The 23210-nt window shown below is 30.7% G+C and overlaps 3 protein-coding genes and 1 pseudogene across 3 annotated transcripts; 2 read left to right on the plus strand and 2 right to left on the minus strand.

The window, feature by feature from the left end:
• Window positions 1–6968: 6968 nt before the first annotated feature.
• Window positions 6969–9743, plus strand: LOC140974463 (protein KINESIN LIGHT CHAIN-RELATED 2-like). Its single transcript, XM_073437926.1, has 3 exons — window positions 6969–7065; window positions 7320–9303; window positions 9397–9743. The coding sequence occupies exons 2-3, from the start codon at window positions 7346–7348 to the stop codon at window positions 9572–9574; spliced, it is 2136 nt and encodes a 711-aa protein (XP_073294027.1). The 5' UTR covers window positions 6969–7065; window positions 7320–7345; the 3' UTR covers window positions 9575–9743.
• A 3310-nt stretch (window positions 9744–13053) lies between these two features.
• LOC140972663 (L-aspartate oxidase 2-a, chloroplastic-like) lies at window positions 13054–13700 on the minus strand. The gene is made up of 2 exons (XM_073435041.1): window positions 13517–13700; window positions 13054–13433 (listed from the first exon to the last, which is right to left on the minus strand). Exons 1-2 carry the CDS (start codon window positions 13698–13700, stop codon window positions 13054–13056), a joined length of 564 nt encoding a protein of 187 aa, XP_073291142.1.
• A 2674-nt stretch (window positions 13701–16374) lies between these two features.
• LOC140974464 (protease Do-like 1, chloroplastic) lies at window positions 16375–20548 on the plus strand. Its single transcript, XM_073437927.1, has 8 exons — window positions 16375–16796; window positions 17129–17251; window positions 17911–18082; window positions 18747–18784; window positions 19183–19381; window positions 19483–19635; window positions 19794–19928; window positions 20234–20548. Exons 1-8 carry the CDS (start codon window positions 16408–16410, stop codon window positions 20309–20311), a joined length of 1287 nt encoding a protein of 428 aa, XP_073294028.1. The 5' UTR covers window positions 16375–16407; the 3' UTR covers window positions 20312–20548.
• Window positions 20549–20714: 166 nt separating this feature from the next.
• On the minus strand, window positions 20715–22968 carry LOC140974465 (carbonic anhydrase 2-like; annotated as a pseudogene).
• Between the last annotated feature and the right edge of the window lie 242 nt (window positions 22969–23210).

A 23210-nucleotide genomic window follows, 5' to 3' on the forward strand; every position in this document is an offset into this window, starting at 1 on the left:
ATATAATATTAAAGGCGATATATAATACTTTGGCTAACGGCTGATTAAATCAACGTTGGTGTGGTTGATTTTTCAGAATTAAATTCGAATTAAAATGACATGTGTATGATTAGTTATGTATTAATTACTATAAAGAATGGATTGTTGAAACATCAATTAAATTATGAAAACGAGGCCTAACCTTTAAATTTATTTTTTGGATGGAATGGTCCCTCCCATATTTAGCAAAGCTGTACATTACAGCTTGTTAATAAATTATGGTAATCCCCGATCAGTACACACTTTGCTTTCAAAAGTACAACCGCCAAAAATATTATATCCAGAAAATTTTTTATATAAAAAATAAATTATGAAGTGTAAAAAAAAATATACAAACTATTTTTTGGATATAAATTAATGGAGTCGAGTAAATGTACGTCCCAATAAATCCGTCTATAGTTGGAAAGTCATTAATGTCACGGCATGTGTAACTACCATTAATTATGTATATTTAATGAAATGTTATTATGCCAAAAACCCACCCCGTATATAAAATTAATTATATATAGAATTTGTGTTTTTAAATCTTATTATTCATAAAACTCGTTACTAATAGGGTAAATGTATTTGAGTTTTTAGCACATAGATTAAATGTGATGGATTTTTGTCTAAAACATTCATTTATCTGACAATAATATAATAGGTTACAAATAATAAATTATGTGTGTGTCTATATATTATATTATACACACATAAAAATATTACTTTATCATCTCAAATAATAATATTTTCACAAATATTAGGGAAATTATTAGAAAAACAAACTTTTTATTTTTTGTTCTTATTGAATTCATTTAAAAAATATTACACGAGCAATGATGTCTTGATTCAGCGACAAGAATGAGACTCAAAACCTTATGATTTTGAAGTGATATATTAGATCACGTTTTTTACAAGATTTAGCGAAGAAACGGTGAATCTATATCTTGAGATGGTTGGAGAAATTAATATTAATAATAATATTAATAATAATAATAATAATAATAATAATAATAATAATAATAATAAAGAAAACGGAAGAAAAGACAGAAAAAAGGGAACGGTAGCGGTGTCGGGGCAATGGTGGAAGCTGACAAGTCATCTTCATGCTTCGCCATTCCAACTTTGCTGCAACCCACCTATACATACATAAATACATTCACACGCACTTGTATGCATTTTACTTTTTCAAAGCTCGAGTTTTTCAATTATTTTTCGGTTCCCAACCATCGGATTTAAAATATATTTCTCGATAAATTTGGTCGATTCTTGATTATCTTAATCCACCCTACGAGCCCTTTTCCAACAAACAAATTCTACGTGTCCCGTGATCTCCATTGCCCGTCAACATATATCTATTATATCTATCTATTATTTATATATATATAAATATGTGACTTTATAATGTGAATTTTCATTTCTCTCCTTATTAATTATTTGTTTTATTAATTGCTTGTTTTTAATGTTATCTACCCACATTATCAATTTAGATTTATTTATTTATTTATTATTATGTAAATTAGTATTTGATATCTTTTATGTCTACTCACATTATAATATGTTATTTTTAATCAAATGATTTAGATTTTTTTTAATTTATCTTTTCTTACGATCAAGTAAATTATTTAAAATTTAAAAATAGTTCATTGTTGAATTATGAATTTTCTTCGGTGTCTTATTAATATTTTTTTCATGTCCTCATTATTTATTTTGGTGACTTTGGCTATAACTTGTTAGTTTCAAAAAATATTTTTTGCAAAAGAAAATTTCTTTAATAAAATATGGTTAAAAACTTTATTGTGATATACCATTTTTATAAAAAAAAATTCTAATTTTTAAATCTTTTTACTTGTTACAGTTGGCTATGATTTATGTGTTTAAATAAAAAAATTTGAACCAACTTTTTTTGTGGTTTATATTTATAAATTATTTGAATAAAACACGGTAAAAGATCGTTGTGATTAGACCTGTCAATTTGGGTTGGGTTCGTCTATTTGGCCCACATCGTCAAATAATTTAAGTGTGTTGGGTTGAAATTTTGTCAACCTATTTAAAGGTGGGACTAAAGGAGCCCGGACGAGTTTGTATTAAATATCAATATATCTACTATTATCACTTGTCAATCATAAATTCCTCATATAAATGGGAGATTATCATCTTGATATTAAAATTATGATGTTACTATTAATTGTTTGCTTTTATTGTTGTCTACCCACATTACAATATATTAATTTTAATCCAATGATTTAGTTTTTTTATTTTTCTTTTCATTATGTCAATTCAATTAATTAAAGTTTAGAAATAGTTCATTGTTGAATTGTGAATTTTTTTTGATGTCTTATTATTTTTTTATGTCATCGTTATTTTATTTTTTGTGACGTTGGCTATAACTTATGAGTTAAAAAAATATTTTTTTGCAAAGGTTTATATTTAAAATTACTTTAATAAAATATGGTTAAAAAATTTATTATAATATACCATTTTTATAAAAAACATTTCTAATTTTTAAATCGCTTTACTTATAACCGTTGGCTAGAATTTATGTGTTTAAATAAAAAAAATTTCAACCAACATTTTTTGGCGGTTTATATTTATAAATTATTTAAATAAGACAAGGTAAAAGATCGTTGTGATTAGACCCATCAATTTGAGTTGGGTCCGTCGATTGGTCAATACTACCAAACAATTTAAATGGGTTGGGTTGAAATTTTGTCAACCTATTTAAAGGTGGGCCTAAATGAGCTCACACGGGTTTATATTAATTATTTATATATCTAATATTGTCGATTTTCAATTATGAATTCTTCATGTAAAGGGATAATATCATCTTGATTTTAAAATTAAGATGTTAGTATCTTGTCCATAAATTGTGGGTTGTTAAGATATTTTGGTAGGCACTGAAAATTGAGTGTCAGAGTTGACATTTGAAATGTGTTTTTGGATTCATGACAATATATATGTTCATCAACATATTATTTTTAAGTTATTTTTATCAGTATTGTGAATGATAAACACGTTTATTGAAATAAATAAGTATTATCATATCTTTAAATTAATATTTACTTCCATGTTTGACATGTTCTGAGTCTTAGCAAAATGTGGAACAGTATATTCAAGCAAACGGATACACAAAGTTTGGGGCGAAACCAAAATTATGTGGTAACAAAAATTAAAATATAAAAAAAAATTTAATGAATTTATCGAGGTTAAGATGCATAACAAATCTTATATCATAATATATAAAATTTCAACCTTATAAATGAAATAAATCATACATATATGAAATATACAAAATTTTATAACATATACAATCAAGTAATCTATTTTAATTGTATTTTATTCTACAAAAATTCTTGTCAAACTCAGTGATTGTGGATTTAACATCTATTAAATCAGCAAACTAAAGAGCGTGTCAATTAAACTAATTGAGTAATAATATATTCTTGAATTTCTTAATTAATTTTTTATCTTGAAAATTTGTTTCATTTAATATTTTAAATTATAAGACGCCGTTACTATAACTAAAGACACATTTTTTTAAATGTTCATAAGGACTCAATCACTAACTCATATGGAAAAACATTTATCGACATACTATATTGAAAACATTCTAATTAATTTGGCGCATTTGCTGAAAATTTTCTAATTAATTAAGAAAAATTCATTTACAATAATCATATTTAATCTTTTTGGACTAACACCATTTATTTTATAAGATATTCATCGCAATTCTTTATTTGTATGTTAATCTTTAAATCTGAATTATGATGTATATTGTTTTTCTAAAAGTTCTTAAATAATGATTTAATACATTTATTCGGCACTTCAAAATTAACATTTTAACACACATTAATTTTATATTGTTTGCGTGCATCGCTTCTAATCATGATTATATAAATTCTAAAAATGAATTAGGTAGAACATAAAAAATTACACATTTAATCATAAGACAGGAAATAAAAAATAAATAATTGTCTATTAACTATAAACTACTAATAACGACTTCTAAATATTGAAGTCGGTGAGAGTGGAGGCCACTATGTAATAAAAAAAATAAAAAATTAATGCTTGAATGAGTCACACTGCAAAGTTAATTGAATAAAAACGAAGGACAAAGTTGGTTAATAAAAATATTGTAATGGGACTAAGTTGAATGAGACTCATATATATAAGTATCTCACTTGGTCTCACTTTTTGTTTTGTCACTGTACAAAGCGAAAGTTTATGCACTGTAGTGTTCTACATTTTCTTAATTTTTCTCTTGATTTCAAATTTAATTTCATCATCTATTGGTCTTTAAAGATATATAAGAATTATTTCTAAACATTTAATCTTAAATATGATCAATTAACCAAATAATTATTATACTTTGTATACAATAATAAATAGATTAATATCTTTGGAAATATAAAAAGTAATATATTGAGAAGAATAAAAAAAGAATGTTAGAATTAATACTATAATTATCTAATGTAAATATTTAATTTAACATCATACATTCGACAATGAGTTTATTGAAATCAAGACTATGATGATAAAGTACAAATAATATCTATAGGTTTTGATGTAACAGTATACGCTTGAGCCTACAATTGGTATCAGAGCCAAGATCGCGACTTTGATTTTCATTTATTGCAATTGGTGCAATTATTAGGAGATAGATTGTTTGGTACAATAATTGTCCACGATGGGTAGTCGCTTGAGCTGTTGTATGATTTAATTAAAGATTTGACTTGCATAGTTATCTTCAGTTATAGTTTTTGGTAAAACGACAAACGCTCGATCCTATATTATTCGATTGTAAAGCTAGAAGAAACAGGTTGCGTCAACTTTTAGTTTTGAATTGATCCCTTACATGTTACTCGATTTTTAAATTTAGAAGCATTCTACAGTTTTCAAATATTATTATATATTGAATTATAATTTATCCCTTTCAAATTGGATAAATACAAAATAAAAATCATGTAAATATTATTAACAAAAACATTTAAATAAAATATTAGATTTGTCGATAATCAAAATAAAAAATAAAAAAATTTTGATCCTTGAGTGAGAAATAAGATATTTAAATAAAGTTATAATTGCCACAATGAAATAGTGCACCTAAATGAATTTATCACTGTATTTTGAAACTAAAATGTCAAAAAAAAATCTCAACATATTATTTTTATATCATATTTAAAATAATTATGAATACAAAATTTTATTATTTTGAGTTGGCTTTTGTTATGAAAAATCATTGTGAATAAATTGAATTTAAAAATTCTTATATCTATGTATATCACTTATTAATATATCAACCTAAGTCCAGGTAATAAAAAAATAAAAAATAAACTAATTCATCTTCAATGTACACAAATTATATAGTAAAGATATATGACATTTAAGACAATGAAGTAGAATAAATGTGCACATATAACAAAATATATACACAAGAAAAACAATAAATAAAAATATTTTTCTAGATATAAATATTTTTTTAAAACTTTTTAAAGTGAGTTAGAGAAGATAAAAAAGAAAAAATATTAAATCTTTTGGGATACACAAAAAAATAAAAATGGAAGAAATGTTAGACATACTATGAATTCAGTTTTCAAATTAAATGTATACTATAAAGTTATATTTACCGTTCAAACTTTATAAATGCAATGAATTTTTCTCAAGATAAGAGTACACAAATGTTCCCGTTAAGATATTTAAACGATTAGAAAAATTAAATATATTATTTTTCTGAAGGTAATACCAATAAGACATTAGTAATTTGATTGTGCTAATTATACTTATGAGTTGGTATGATATATTAAAATAAGTGTCATAAGAGTAAGTAAAAAGATGATTTATTGTCAAAAAATTTATTATTATAAATTGTAAATAAATGACAACATTTAATCCATATTTTTTAAAATCAATCAATCAGTACTTTTTATGTGATGATAGATTGTTATAATGATTAGGGGTGAGCATTCGGTCGGTTTTGTTACCGACCGAACCGAATTAGTCATAATCAGATCGAATCGAAATATTTAGCAATAACCGAACCGACCGAATTAATTTTCATAACAGATGAAAATCGAACCAAATTAAAATCGGTTAATTCGGTTGGTGACCGGATTAACCGATTAGTTTTAAAAAAATTCGTGATTTAACTTTAATTATATATGTAATTTTTTTAACACTACAGTCTACAAAACTGCATAAAAAATAAAATCACATACATCACAAATTTTTCTTTAGAATCATGGCTGATTTTAAAATCAAAAAGTAAAAATTTAAAAATATATTAAAATTGATAAATAATAAAAATTTATTAAATAATAGTATTTATTTTATCGGTTAATTCGATTAGCCGATTTTAAAATTTTGAAAATCGTAACCGAACCGAATTAACAGATATAACCGAATTTTTTAATTTGAAAACCGAATTTCCGAATTGACTCGGTTTGGTCGGTTAATTCGATTTAATCGAAATTTTGCTCACCCCTAATAATAATGTGTAGTTTATATGTTATCAAATATAAGTGTCTAATAAATTAAAGGTGACTAAGAAAGTAAAAGCATCCAGTAGAAATTGTTGTCAATTTACATGAAAAAGAATAATAATCAAACAACATTGTAAATAAAAAATTGCATATCATTAATTGTCCAAAAAAATTGTAATAATTGAATATTGTAATAAAATATATGCATTATTAAGAGAATATGACAAATAACAAAAGAAAACAATAGAAAAAAAAAAGATATGAGAAAAATTTTAGTATTCCAAATTTTTTTGAAAATTTAAAAAATATGTTTATTTTTTTTTCAAATTAGTTACATATGATAATTAACAAGAATTGTCAAAATTTACAATACTATTATCATTATTTTTTGTTGAGTTAATTAATTTTATTTAAAATTTTAATTATTTCAACATATGTTTCCTACGTGAAACGTACGTACATTATTTCTAGTACATGGACGTAAATGGTCGAGAAAAGTTGAGGGCGGAGACAAATATATAGCTGTATCTGAGCGTTTCAGCTGCTGTTTCTTGAAAAAATAATCGAGGTATGACCATGTCTCTGTATTGTGTCCTGTACTCCTGTTATTATATTTTTGAGCTTTTCTTGATTCATGTTTGTGATTTGCGAGTTCCCACTGCGTATTGAACTATTTGGTGCCTCTTGGAGATATTCCTCTTTTACAAGACTTGGGAATTAATTGCAAAAAAATAGACTAAATTTGAAACTTGTTTCTGTTGGGGAATTCGCTGCTTGCTTTGAGCCCAGACTGCCCAGTTATTTGGTATTTTTTTTATGCAGAACAAAGCTTTTTAACAAGAGTTTCAATGCCGGGATATGTGATGGATGGATCTAATGGCGAAAATATTTCCAAGGATTTGGAGGGATATAATTCGCACGGTAAAGAAATCTTTGCAGAGAAGTCTCCTAGAAGTCCATTGAGTACTCACAGTCTGCCACTGAGCACGATGAGCAGCTACGATACTGACTCTATTGACCTGGCCTTGGATGGAGCAATCGACACCTCGATCGATCAACTTTATCGCAACATCTGTGAAATCCAAAGCTCGGATCATTCACCGTCAATGCGTAGTTTTTATTCGTATGGTGACGAATCACGGATTGATTCCGAGTTAAGGTTTTTTGCTGGGGTAAATTATGCTGTGGTGGAGGTTCAAAAGGAGGTGGTGGTGGAGAAAGTTGGTGGAGAAGAAAATTCTAAAGATGAAATTCTTGAAGAAGATTCAGGTAAGTCGAATTTGCCACCTCGGGCAAAACGAACTAACTTGGAAGCCTGTAGGAAGAGTAGTTCGATGAGTAAAACTCTTCATGGCAGACCTCCTACCGGGAAACAAAGCGGGAAGGGTTTGAAAAGGCTGAACACAGTCTTCTCGAAAAATGAGACGAGCCCTCCATTTGCAGGGAAGAAATGGCCGTATGGAAATGAAAATCAACGGGAACCTGGATACCTTGGACCATATCTACTCAAACAGACAAGAAACTTGGTAGCTTCAGGGGATAATAATTGTCAAAAGGCTCTGGAACTAGCTCTTCGGGCGATGAAATCCTTTGAGTTTGCCTCAAACGCCAAGCCTAATTTAGACTTTGTCATGTGCCTGCACACTGTGGCAGCATTATACTGCAGGCTTGGCCGGTATACCAAGGCAGTTCCCGTTCTTGAACGATCAATCAAAATTCCATTGGTGGATTTAGGTCACGATCATGCAGTGGCCAAATTTGCAGGGTGTATGCAGTTAGGCGATACATATGCGATTCTTGATCAGTTTGACGATTCTATACTGCTTTACACGGCAGGTCTGGATATTCAGCGTCATGTTCTTGGAGAAAAACATCCTCAATTCGGTGAAACATGCAGATACATAGCTGAAGCCCTAGTTCAAGCCATGCGATTTGATGAAGCTGAGAAGCTTTGTTTGGTGGCGCTTGATATCCATAAAGAAAATAAAACATCAGGTTCTGCACAAGAAATAGCGGATAGGAGATTAATGGGACTCATTTGCGATTCCAAAGGAGATTATGAAGGTTCCCTTGAGCATTATATTCTTGCAAGAATGGCCATGGTTGGTAATGGACAGATTGCAGAGGTGGCCGACATAGACTGCAATATTGGGGATACATATCTATCATTGGAACGGTATGAAGAGGCGGTTTTCACTTATCAAAAGGCTCTCAATATGTTCAAGTCAAGTAAAGGAGAGAACCATTCGTTAGTTGCTATGGTATACATTCGTTTGGCAGATTTATACGACAAAATAGGGAAATTTACTGAATGTGATTCATACTGTGAAAATGCTCTTCGAATTTATGACAAGCCATCATCCGGTTCTCTACCCGAAGAGATTGCCAGTGGTCTGGTGGACATTTCGGTTATCTATGAATCAATGCACGAACCAAACCTGGCACTGCAGTTGCTACAAAGGGCGATAAAAGTGTACGGTGATGGACCAGGGCAGCTGAGTGTAATAGCAGGAATTGAAGCACAGATGGGGTCCCTTTATTACATTTTGGGAAGCTATTTTGAGTCTTACAGGTCTTTAAAGAGGGCCATTTCGAAGTTCCGGGAAACGGGAGAGAAGAAATCTGCCATTTTTGGTGTTGTCCTGAATCAATTTGGGCTTGCGTGTATGCAACTTTCTTTGATAAATGAAGCCTGTGATTTGTTCGAAGAAGCCAGGACTGTTCTGGAAACAGTCTGCGGACCGTGCCATGCTGACATCCTAGGAGTCTACAGCAATCTTGCGGGCATATACGATGCAATGGGCAGGTAAACATGGTTTGAAACATGAAAAGATATGTATCTTGAATATTTCAGATAAATGGATCAATTACTGAATTTTGTTGAACTGATTTTATACAGGACTGGTGATGCAATCCAAATCTTAGATTACGTCGTGGAGATGAGAGAGGAGAAGCCTGGAACTGCAAATTCCAACGTTGAAGACGAAAAACGTCGGCTGAGCGTGTTAATAAAAGAATCAAGAATGGTCCCGAGCAGAAGATCGAAATCTTTAGAAGCGTTGATCAGTCGTCAATAATTCTCGTATGCATTTAGCCAACTCGAGTCAGTTTTGTCATAGATTAGGACTTGTTCATATAGTTAAAAGGTCCATTGTCATTCATTATTGTTTCAAGGATGGTACATCATTTTCGGTTGTAGTTGTCACAAACATTGGTTCAAGTCAATATATCTGCATTCTTTCTAAAACAAAACAGCAGCTCCTGCTTTCACTATTTTCTATACACGTTGGGATGGGGATTATTGGTTGTCCTACCAACTTGATCAAAACTTATTCCTAAAGTAAAGGGATCGGATTGCCATTTTCACATGTATCAAATTAATCAATAAAAGTAACCGAAACAATCTATATACCTATAAAAGTATGGATGATGGGTAAAGTTTTTTCATTGTGATTTTACTACATTGCCCAAAAACTATGCATTGTTTGTATTAATTGCATGGGCATTTGTGGAAAAGGTATACAAAATTTAAGGACAAATTTGGGATATTGAATTTGTAATATATTGATTATTTATTTTATTGATGCATTTATTTTATTACATTGCTCAAAAACTATGCATTATTTGTATTAATTGCATGGGCATTGATTGAAAAAATATATAAAATTTAGGGACAAATTTGGGATATTGAATTTGCAATGTATTGATAATTTATTTAATTGATGCATTTATTTTTTTGAATTCATTAAACATATGAGGATCATAATGTTTTTATTTTTTTAAATAGAATATTATAAAATAAGAAATTTTGAAAATAATATTACATAAAAGATTTTTCATTGTGATTTTACTACATTGCCCAAAAACTATGCATTGTTTGTATTAATTGCATGGGCATTTGTGGAAAAGGTATACAAAATTTAAGGACAAATTTGGGATATTGAATTTGTAATATATTGATTATTTATTTAATTGATGCATTTATTTTACTACATTGCTCAAAAACTATGCATTATTTGTATTAATTGCATGGACATTGGTTGAAAAAGTATATAAAATTTAGGGACAAATTTGGGATATTGAATTTGCAATGTATTGATAATTTATTTAATTGATGCATTTATTTTTTTGAATTCATTAAACATATGAGGATCATAGTGTTTTTATTTTTTTAAATAGAAAATTATAAAATAAGAAATTTTGAAAATAATATTACATAAAAATTGAATAGATATTCGATAATAAAAAATACATTAGAGAAATAATATTTTCTTCATACATAATTCTTACAAAAAATATTAAAAGAACAGATTTTTTAATAAAAAAATTATATTTTTCTTTAAAAATATTAAAAGAATATATATTTAACTATTATGCTTATAAAAATGTAAAAAGAATAACAAAGTTTTTCGTTGTAAATTTTCTACCATTCTCATAAATTGTGTGTTGTTAGATTAATTGCATGAAAATTTTCTATNGTGTTTTTATTTTTTTAAATAGAAAATTATAAAATAAGAAATTTTGAAAATAATATTACATAAAAATTGAATAGATATTCGATAATAAAAAATACATTAGAGAAATAATATTTTCTTCATACATAATTCTTACAAAAAATATTAAAAGAACAGATTTTTTAATAAAAAAATTATATTTTTCTTTAAAAATATTAAAAGAATATATATTTAACTATTATACTTATAAAAGTGTAAAAAGAATAACTAAGTTTTTCATTGTAAATTTTCTACTATCCCTTTAAATTGTGTGTTGTTAAATTAATTGCATGAAAATTTCTTTCACAATTTATGGGAAATCTATGCATTAAAAACGACTATATGTTTGATAATAAAAAAAAAATTATCTATATCCCTACAAAAATGTAGATAATTGGCCATGTTTTTCAATTGTCAAAAGATAAAAATGACTTTCTCATTAATACAAATCCAAATATTCAATAAAGATATATATGTAAATTTTTAATTGTTGTAAGTGTAAAAATGAAATATCAAAATTTTTTATTTATTCCACCTAATATATAATTAATTAGTAGCCTAATTATTCCACATAAGATATAATTAATAGTCTAACAAATGCTAATGAATTATCACTACAATATACATTGATTGTAATAATTTATATCACTTCAAGAATAATGTAACTCCTATATTAATTTTCTCAAATAATTCATCTTTATATTATCTTTTAATATTTTATCTTTTTAATTTTATCTACATGTTATTTTATGATTTTAATGCAATTTTGTAATTATATTTTAGTATAGTTTCTAATTAAGTAATAAATTATAGTATCACAAGAAGATATAAGAAAAAAATAATTTTATATGCAATAATAAAATAACATGATAAGTGTATAATAATATAATAATATGAAATTTTGATACTAATATATTTTATTATTTTTTAACTAAGAATTGAAACTAAAGAATTTAATAAATTATTTAGTAAAATTTATATTAATAATTATCAATGTTAATATATTAATAATATCATAAAATATGAATTTGATAGAAAAATTCAGAGAGTTAACTATAATAAGAAATTTAAAGATTTTAGTAGCACTTTTTTTTTTTTAAAAAAATTATATATCAGACAAATTTATAAATTCAATAAACAAAATTTGGTAGTATTGGAAACATCTACTAAGAATGTTTAAAATTTAGGCGTTAAGGGTCTAAAGTTAAACCCGACCATGGTTTTCAAAACAGTGAAACCAAAATCAGAATTAAAATCTTTTCTTTGCTTCAGTTCCAAAATCAGCTCTCATAATATATAAATTATTTACTTTTTAAAAAATTATCCATTAACTAATATATATGAAATTAATTTATCTATGATATATAATTCTAAAAGCAAAAGATAAAAAAGTTTTGTAGGAGTCTAAATAATATTTAAATTGAATATTATAGGTTATATTTTATTATCAATATTATTATTTCATTAGTTTTGATAATATTTTGATGAGTTAGTCACAAATATTTTAAATTCATAATTATTTGTCCTTAGTGCGCTTCACTTGTATAAATTATGATTATGCATTTATAAAATCCATAATTTGGTTTATTTTTAGATTAGTATACCTTATACGTGGTGCTTAGATATATATATTTTCAAAATTTGTTTCAGTTCAATTACTTCTATATATTATGCTAATTATAATTTATTATATAACATAAAATCAACACCTTGAATTTTAATTTGAAAAATAATTTTGAAAGTAAGGTATATAAGTTCTTAATTAATTTATTCGTCTAATATGACAAAAGACTAAACTCAAATAAATAAAAAAATGATTCAAATTATTATTTTTAAAAATCAAATTTTAATTTTTATTAAATAATTAATATTTACGTGCATCGCACGTGCTTCTTGCTAGTGGAACTAAATGAATCAATATGATCACTTGCTCGGTCTCTACAAAAGTTGCACATTCTAGCACAAAGATCCAATCTTGCAAACTAATTTCATAATTTTAGTTCATATATATGAGAAACCAAACTTACAGTAAGGCAATTCTTGGCAAGAAGACTCGACAATTTTCAACATATCTGTTTCCTGTGTAATTGCCTTGAACTCCATGTCCTATTTACTGGTGAACTAGGGAAGATAATGGTAGGCAACCTCTTGCTCTCTTCCAAATGAGGAAAATCTATCGTGTAGTGAAGCCCTCGGCTTTCATGCCTCGCCAGAGCGCTGCTCCCTACAAGCTTCGCACAACAAAATAAGTTTCTCATTTCACATGCCTCTAGCCCCACCATTGTCGGCTCCCAACCGTTCTGAAACAAGTATGTTTCCCATTCTAGTTCCAGTTCTCCTATCCTCTTTTCAGCAGTCTGCAGCCTAACAGTCGAACGAACTATCCCAACGTACTTCCACATGATTGACTGGAACTCTTCCCTTACCTCCCTTGTTCTGCGTACTATATTGTTCAAAATAACATCACCCCAAGTGATTTAGGCATTGTGGGACGAGCCCATGAAATTGAAGCCCAACGATCAATACGGAAGCTCTTCATGTGATTGATGGACGGTTGGACAGCTCGTCTTGCAAACACGAGAGCTTCTAGCAATAAGTTGCCAGCCAATCTATTTGCTCCATGCAAACCAGTGCACGCAACTTCACCTGCCACATATAGACGTTTGACATTTGTTTCCCCATCGAGTCCGGCACGAACTCCACCGCACATGTAGTGAGCAGCTGGAACTACGGGAATCGGTTGTTGTGTTATGTCTAAACCGTGTCGACCAATTACATACACCAATTGTTAACGAACTTTTCTTGATGGGCCCGGCCCGTCTACAGAATCTATCTTCTTGTCCGTTTTCTTTTATTATTTTTAAGGTCATTTGGATTTTTATTGAATTTCAATTTAGCCAATGACGCTAGATAATCTGGAATTGAAATTGTTGGTCTGATTTGAGCAGCAAAGTTTCCAAGGTTATTTAATTGAAAATAGTTTGGCTTATCCATTTCTCCTTTTCATAATTACCATGTTAATCGAAGTAAAAAAGATAACCATAAGAAAGCGAGCTTTTGATGTTACAAATGTAAGTTTAGATAAATGAGTTCATTTTTATTATTCACAATCTGAATTTCCAATGAATCTCACTCAAGTTTTGAGGCTTTATTTTTTTTGTCGTTCCGCTCTCATTTTATTTATTCGACAATGATAATTCTTACTGTTTGATCATATAAAGTAATTATTTGTGCCTAAAATTTTTATTATTTTAACCGTTATATGTTAGGAAACAAATGCCTATTGAGTCTCAAAATATTTGTATGACAGTAAGAATTTGATTTATAAAATTAATATTCATTTTCCTAATTAACTATGCACTAGCCATGATGATTCCTTGCTAAACCACTGGTGTGAATTATTTGTGGTTTTCCGGTAGAAAACAGACATTTATTTTATTAATACTTTATTACAATTATGACAAGTAATTTTGTTTTGTACACAACAAATTCTAAGTCAATATGATTGAAAATTTTGAACAACTTGTGGATTTGTAACCGACAAATGCATGCATATGGTTAAAAAAAAATGATTTTAAATTGTGGAACGAACTAAACTTGACTAATATATTATGCCAAAAATATCTTGATATATATATGATAAGAATAAATTAGGGTGTAATAGTTAGGTTAAAATTTACAACTCATGTATTAGTTGATTGCATTGATTTATCACCTCTATATTTTCATCTAAAGAATTTTAACGCTTCTCTCTTAACAGTAAAACAAGGAAGTCCGAGCGATATTTTTTTTGGAACTAAATTTTACGTGACAACCAAACAACAAGTCCATTTTTTTTTATTCAAACGAAATTTTTTTTACCTCTCTTGCTTTCGACACAAGATCATATTTGACACACTTTAACTATCAAGACGAAAAATATAGAATCTTTTGCATGATGGTCATTTTCCAGATTTTGTTTCTTTCCTATTTAGTTAAAATACTTGGCAATACTTGTTGGATCTCGGATTTAGTTTAGGAAAACACGAAGTTGAACATTTACCTTTCGATTGATAATTCAGACATAAAAACAAAATATTTTTGTTTAACACAAAATTTAAAAAACTGACTAATTAACTGAACAATTCAAAACGGTTTTTTGAACTTTACAGTAGTAGTTATATCATCCTGTATCTCATGGGCACCGAATGTTGGATTTTGACTGTGATATCATTTGTATGATCGAGTGTTTATTATTTTATTAAAATATATAGCTACTGCAATCATATCATTCAAATTTTCTAATCATGTGTTGTTAACAACTTCTACATTTCCGCCACTCTCTCCGTAACATATATAAGTGACAACTGAAGCCACAAGTACTGAAGATAGACATAGAAGGATTTAATAGATTAAGTCCTATGGCGTTTGAGAGAAATTAGAAAAGGAAGTGTGAATATCTTAGTCCTATCGCGCATGTTGGGGAGTGGGGACTCACTGGAAATTGCAGTCTAAAAGAAGGAAATGGGAACACATTTCAAAAAAGTCGAGATGTGGATTTAAGGGCCACAACACATGGCTGCATCATCTGTCACGTTAAAATATATAAATTTACTAGTATATATATTTATTATTATGCTATACATCAAGTGTATTTCATTTATGTCCATTAATAACGTGACATTCATTTTCATTGATTGACACAGAGTCTAATATGATTGACGAGCAGCATAGTAAAATTGTATGTATATGTTAATATATATTATGGTTGAGTTTGGGACATAATATTCGAACGAACCAACAAGCAAAATTCGGGTTAACAAGCAATCCATTAAGCCCAGACTAAAGTGCACGAAGCCCATCACTAAGTTAAAAAAACAACACAGATCTGTCCAATTTGAGTCTCCGATAAAAGATTCGTTATTAGCGCCAACAGTTAATAAATGACCCGAGCCCAAATAATTCCAAATTGTAGACGTCATTAATTTTTTTTTAAAAAAAAATTAGAAAAATGTACATCAACATCAACATGAATAAAAAATTGTAAAATAAATAAATGAAAAGAAAATCATAATGTTGATTATGTACGATTTTAATTTTATTAATTATCCAATTTCAATTTAAGTAACTTCGATTTTGTGTAAATTTTAATTTTTTCACACTTGGATAGGACTCTGTTCCCGGCTTGTTCTATCTTCTCTTCCTCTTCCACAGAGCTCTAGAACCTTCATGTTACTGCTAGTCCTCGAAGAGAACAGTGGAAGATTATTGAATGTAAGAGATGAAAAATTAATTAAAATATAATTAAATTTGTAAATCAATCACGATTGCGATTTTTCCAAATATTAATAACCAACGAACCAATCAAAGTGTTTCGTTTTCTTCAAGTGTTATAGTGTGAAGAGCAGCTGCCTCCGCACCAAAAAAAAAAAAAAAAAATGGCTGCTCTTGCTTCTGCTTTCTCCTCTTCCACTCCCAAGTTGTCTTCAACTGTTAATTCGATCCCCAATTTCTTGATCTCGAAACCTCGGAATCTTGTGAGGCGCTCAATTTGGCCCTCTACGGTGGTTGTTTCTGCTGTCCGCGAGAAATTTACACCGAAACTGGAGCTGGTTTCTCGGGAGAGCTTGAAAAAGGTCGTGGATTCATTCTTCGTGCTTTGTGCATCGGCTGCTTTGTCCGTTTCTGTTCTCGTGACGGATGTTGATTCAGTGTCGGCTTTGGTGGTCAGTACGCCTAGGAAATTGCAGTCCGATGAACTTGCCACAGTTCGTCTTTTTCAAGAGAACACTCCCTCGGTTGTTTACATTACTAATCTTGCCTCCAGGTATTGTTTCTTTTCTTTTTTGGTTTTGTGTTCCTCAGTTTTTGATGAAACTTAGCTGCTGTTCTGTTTCATCTGTTTTCAATGAGAGCAAAGTCCAGACCTTTGCGGCTGTCTCATTTTTATTGGCACTTTTTCTTTTTGTTCTTTAGCAGTTTTAATTTTTAGCTATGTTTTGTTCTGATATAACTCTTCCAGTTTGTATATATTGCACTTCGAATAATTTGTAATAGTTTGATGTTAGCTGCATTGTAGATTTTAGTTTTAAGTTCGTACCAAAATTTTCAATTGTCTTTTTGATTAATTAACCTTTGGTTTGGTACTTCATGTTTTAGGCAGGATTCGTTTACATTGGATATATTGGAGGTGCCTCAGGGATCGGGATCAGGATTTGTATGGGATTCGCAGGGTCACATTGTGACTAATTATCATGTGATTCGGGGTGCATCCGATCTCAAGTATTCGTCTTCTTCTTTCTTTGTTTGCGTTTCGTGTGCGTATTGTGCTATGATGTATCTATGGGTTTTGTTTTTCGACGATCTTGCTAGAAAAATGAAGATTTCTTTGATTTTAGTAGTTAGCTCAAGATGATTTAAAAGAAGGTCTCAGTACTTAGAAGAATACACCTTTTCAATTCTTGGAAATGATAGTATTTCTGAATGATAGCCCCCTTTTGTGTGTGATATGCATAGGAGCAAACTGAGTTTACAGTGAGACTACTTATTTCCCATTTGATGTGGTCCTCATAACATTAGCATAGCTGTTGGCATCATAGTTATGCTCCAGGCGATTCTCAGCTACTATATACAGAGTGATGCATCAGAGTTATGTTTTGAGGACTGGAAAAACCCTCGTTATAGAATCATAAACATATTTTCAGAATTGGGTGCCATCTTATAATGTTGACCTTCAGCATCAGACCTAATATTTGACATCTAATTATACCATCAGACAACACAGATACATTGGATGCCTATTAGAGCTTACATCTACTCTTATGGACCGCAGTGAAATTAGTTTGAATTGGCTTTGTTTACTTTTCTATTTTGATAATTTTCTGGAAAGTATCTTTTGGAGCTCTAGTATTTTTGGTAAATTCTGTAGTGGTTGTTTCCAGGGTTACCCTTGCAGACCAGAGTGTATATGACGCAAAAGTTATTGGGTTTGATCCAGATAAGGATGTTGCTGTCCTGCATATTGATGCACCAAAAGACAAGTTGAGACCAATGCCAATTGGAGTTTCTGCAGACTTACTTGTTGGTCAAAAAGTATATGCAATTGGAAATCCTGTAAGTACATTCCTTTCAATAATTGTCTTCCTTTCTGCCGTTGTTCATTTTTACTCGTTAATTTTTCAAAATTTGGCTTGGTGTTAATGATGATGTTAGAAAGCTACCGATAATTGTTTTTTCGTTGGGGAAAACTGATAGAAAGTCTGTTACAGCAAACATGCCGGAGAAATGCTGGCTTTAGGATAATTTTGAAGTTCTGTAGAAATTTATGGATGTCTTCCAATATTTTGTCTCTATTTCTCATTCAGAAGCTTTTCCACATGTGAATTACTCCTGTCCTGATCATTAAAACCTCCGTAGTTCCTATTGTGCCTTAAAGTATCATCTCTAAATGTTTTTAATATTAATTTCAGCATTTTGTTGAATCCTAGACCGATGAGAACACATCATGGCTAAAAGCATTATAATTTTTTCAATGGCTTGACTTATTTTTAGTGTGATAAAGAATGTGTACGATGATATTATTAATATCAGAAGGTGTTGGCAGATAATTCCCCTCTTTTTTTAAAATTTTAAAAACATGTCTTACTCTTGCTGGATGTTGATTGTTATGACTTCGGAAATGGGATATTATGACAGTCTACTGTGATCAAATCCATGAGTTTTCCTTTCTACTTGTGTATATGATATCATTAACTTTTGATGCTTTATTGCTTCTCAGTTTGGGCTGGACCATACACTTACAACTGGCGTCATAAGGTATCAATGCATTAAATTTGATAATTCTATGCTATCTCATTCCTGAATTGATCAACTTATTTGTGGTTGTATCGCTGAAGTTGTCTTTAGTTTTTAGTTTGAAAGGAAAAGAGCAACTGAGGCTACACCCAGAAAGTTTATTTATGTTTGTAGCTCTTGATTTCTGTGAAACAACTTTCTAGATTATCAGGAACAACTTTTCTCATCTATAAATTATCAGGGTGCTTGATTTAGATATTCAAAATTGCTTGAGTGATTAAGTGTATTCTCTTAATCTCACATCTTTGTGTTTCACCCAAGCTTCGATTCTCAGATATAATGAGCAAGACTAAGCGAGAAAACTTGGGTAATACCTGCATGAACTCTTATTTATCATGACGAGTTCAATGTTTTATTAGTGGGCTTCAGAGGGAAATCAGTTCAGCTGCAACTGGCCGTCCAATTCAGAACGTCATCCAGACTGATGCTGCAATTAATCCTGGTAATAGTGGAGGACCACTTCTTGATAGTTCTGGGAATCTTATAGGGATAAATACAGCCATATACTCCCCTTCTGGTGCTTCATCTGGAGTTGGGTTTTCTATTCCGATTGACACTGTGAGTAGCTTCTTCCACACCTTTGTTTTGTGAAATTTTTTCCAAGGGAGGATTATTTAATTTCTAAGGAGTTCCTTCGCCCGGTTATGTTTTATATCTAGGTTGGTGGCATTGTCGATCAATTGGTAAAATTTGGGAAAGTCACCAGACCAATATTGGGTGTTAAGTTTGCACCTGATCAATCAGTGGAGCAACTGGGAGTTAGCGGGGTTCTTGTCTTGGATGCTCCATCAAATGGACCAGCAGGAAAAGCAGTATGCCTACTATACCACCCTTTCTTGCCCTTTGTTTTAATGCAGAGCTGGTTCAGATTTTGTCAAATTTTCATTTTGCTTCAGATGTGGACAATTACAATACGAAGACACATGAACTCTATCACTAAAAACTAGTTGGTGTAATTTTGGTCCTGCAGGGTCTTCGATCTACAAAACGTGATTCTTATGGCAGACTCATTTTGGGTGATATAATTACATCCATTAATGGGAAGAAAGTTTCCAATGGCAGTGACTTGTACAGAATAATGGACCAGTGCAAAGTAGGTGATAAGGTGAACACTTCACTTTTTGGGGTAAATTTTAATTGCTTGAAGCTGCCTTTATCTAAATATATACCATCTTCTTCATGGAGAGGGGAAATGATTCTCGCTACCTTTATTTCCATTATACAAGAGTCTGCTTGATACTGAACCTCATTTATTTTGATGCCTAGGCGCCTGATGTTTTCTCGAAGGGCTAAAGATTTTTTCAAGAATTTTCACACACGGCCTTGAGAGTTAACTTATTATTTAACACCTAACAGTGAAGTTTAGTGATTGAAAAATGATCGAAATTTGTGTTTCATATTGTCATTTAGGTCACTATAGAAGTACTGCGCGGTGATCAACTGGAAAAAGTCCCTGTAATCCTCGAGCCGAAGCCTGATGAAACCTAATGGTACTTTGTTCATATAGTAATTCATGCCAAAAATACTTGTTACATTCTCTATCTTATTTGATAATACTGGACTATTGTAAATAATTTAAGTGTCCCAATGCTGTATAATATAACACACGGTTTCCATGTACAGCTATCTATAACTAGGCTGTCCTTATATCTGAAATGTATTGTAATTCATGCGTTCACGAAGGATTGAAATACAAGAATCTTTCTTTCAAAAAAATAAATAAATTGATTGTATTGTAATCCATGCATTTAGGAAGGATTGAAATACAAGAATCTGTGTTTATTTATCGATCTTCTCCGAACTGAGTTTCCATTCCACATTTCACGGCGTCAATGGGTTTTTAAAATCTGTTTGCAATGTGTTATTTCAGCTAAGTAGATAAAACACCCAATTCAACAAAATTGACTGGAACTAACATCTTGGAACTGGATTCACAGGAAGTCTGTGGGTATATACATACATATATATAATTTTAGATTTGCTATTCAAAAGAGCCCCACCATGACAGAATGGTCTCTGACGATCTTCCTACACGAGCTTCCAGTGCAGTATGGTGGCCACATCTTTTAACTGTCAAAGCCGATAAAATTATGCCAATACGAATAAACTTGGGAATGAAACCTTTATATCTAAACATAAAATCATACAACAAAAGGAACAAACATTCATTCTCATTCCTAAGAGTCTATCATTTTTCATACATATAACTTGTAATTAGGAAAAATACATCAATCGTTCTTCATATATGATAAGGGAAAAGACAACGTACGGAGAAACGGTAATGGTTTCAGGTTCATACAGAGAGAGATGGCGAAAGCCCGAAATCGAGCCCCCACAGCTCAAAAGTCCCGTTAACAAAATCATAGTAGCCACCCTTTAATGCAAGAGTCTTGTTCACCAGACCGTCTCTAACAAATGGATATGACAGCAAGTTTCCAAAAGAAAAATTCACTGCCTCCTGTTTTGCAGGAAGAATTAGAGAACAAAATAAAAATCAAAATTCATCTCGATGTACCATAAATTGTGTTACATATATTATTTGATGATCACCAATCTTCCAAAGGTGAGATACGCGTGGAACATCAAATAATCTTAATACAAAATGTAACATCGGCGGAAACATGATGTCCTCGAAAAGTTTGATTTTTTACCTTTTCACATATTGCACATCGACCACCAAAAGGGGAACCATTAGCTTCGGATAGCACCTTGAACTTGGCGGGTAAACAGACTTTCACCCAATCCTCAATAAAGTCACTGAACAAATCAACCATAAATTTATTGCCATGGAATTATATGAATTTAAGTTTCATGTACATCCCACGAATCTTGCCATCCAAAATTATCTAGTTCAAAAGTATGCGACTCACGTTCCGGAAGATCCATCACAAGCAAATGACATGAGCCCTTTGATTCCTCCACAAGCACTATGCCCGATCACCACAATTTCTTGAACCCGTAGAAATCTTCGAGTTTACATATTTAAATGACACACTATAACAGGCACCAAAACTAAGAGTAAAAACATACCTTAAGGTAAAGAACAGCATACTCAATGGCAGCTCCAGTCCAGAATACTTAGTCTATTGCAGACGAAGTAACAGTTTAAAATCACACAATTTAACATTACAAAGTTCAGAAAAATTATGCATAAAATTTAATAAGCGTGCATACTTTGTCGTAAGCAGGGACCATATTCGCAACATTTCGAACCACGAATGCTTCCCCGGGTTGGAAATCAAGCACATGTGAGGGACACACCCGCGAGTCCGAGCACGCGAACACCATAAACTGGACAAAAAAATATAAATAAATAAAGGGCCCTAAAAATATTTTTCTTAATTGAAAAATCAGAATATATTTTGACGTATATGTACCTTGGGACTCTGGCCTTTAGCAAGTTCACCGTATAAAGCACGGTTCTTCCTGAAAATGTAAAGAAAACACAAACCAGAATATAAATTCTTTGTTTAATCAATCTTCTTTATTCTTTTGGATATGGAAAGCTTACTCATATTTCTCCTTCTTGAAATGGATGAAACCAGCTTTCAAGGTTTCCACAGTGGCTGAAGAAGCGGCGCTTCCATCGACTGTTTGTAGCTCCGCTGTTATCTCATCGATTTTGGCGGCGGCGACGGGTCCAAGTTCCCCTTTTTCACTGCAAGCATGCAACCAATTTTTTTCCCTAGCTTGATTTTCTTATATTTAAAGTAAATGTAATGTGGAACACTCTCTGTTAATGTTTGATGATGATGATGATGATGATGATGATGAAACGAACCTTAGAAGCTTTTGGAGTTCAGCAATGGCTTCCTCGTAGGAATCATTCCCCATCATGTCTTCTCTCTGCAATTCTCCATATTAACATGTAATTAGTATGTAACAAGAGCATAGATATTTGACTTGATCTCTCCATTCAAGTGTCATGAAAATGTGGAGAGAGAGATGATAGTACCAGAAGGGGGTGGATAACGGGAGCTGGAGCGGTGAAGACGGGTTTGTTTCTGATGAGACTCGGCGTATAAGCAGGGGAGGAATTAAGGCTCGCGGTGGCGATCGGGCGGAATGCCGCCGGTCTAAATTTTTTTTTGCTCGGAGGTGGATAGTGTGAAACGAGTAGTGATTCAACCACTAACGCTCGACATTGTGCATTGGGTCATGAATTTCGTCTCCCCTTTATATTACTAATTAAATATTAGTATGACCGAAAAATTTTAAGACCTCTCATTTTTCCATCTGGATTGATTGAGACATGAGCTCTAATCCTCATACCCATTCTAATTAAAAAAAAAATATTAACTATTATCATCCAAATTATAAATATCATGCATGCATGGGTAAAGAATTTACATATTATGTATATTTCGGATATTGGCGAGACACTATT

The sequence above is a fragment of the Primulina huaijiensis genome, chromosome 3, assembly GCF_012295235.1.
Source record: "Primulina huaijiensis isolate GDHJ02 chromosome 3, ASM1229523v2, whole genome shotgun sequence".
Classification (NCBI taxonomy): Eukaryota; Viridiplantae; Streptophyta; class Magnoliopsida; order Lamiales; family Gesneriaceae; genus Primulina; species Primulina huaijiensis.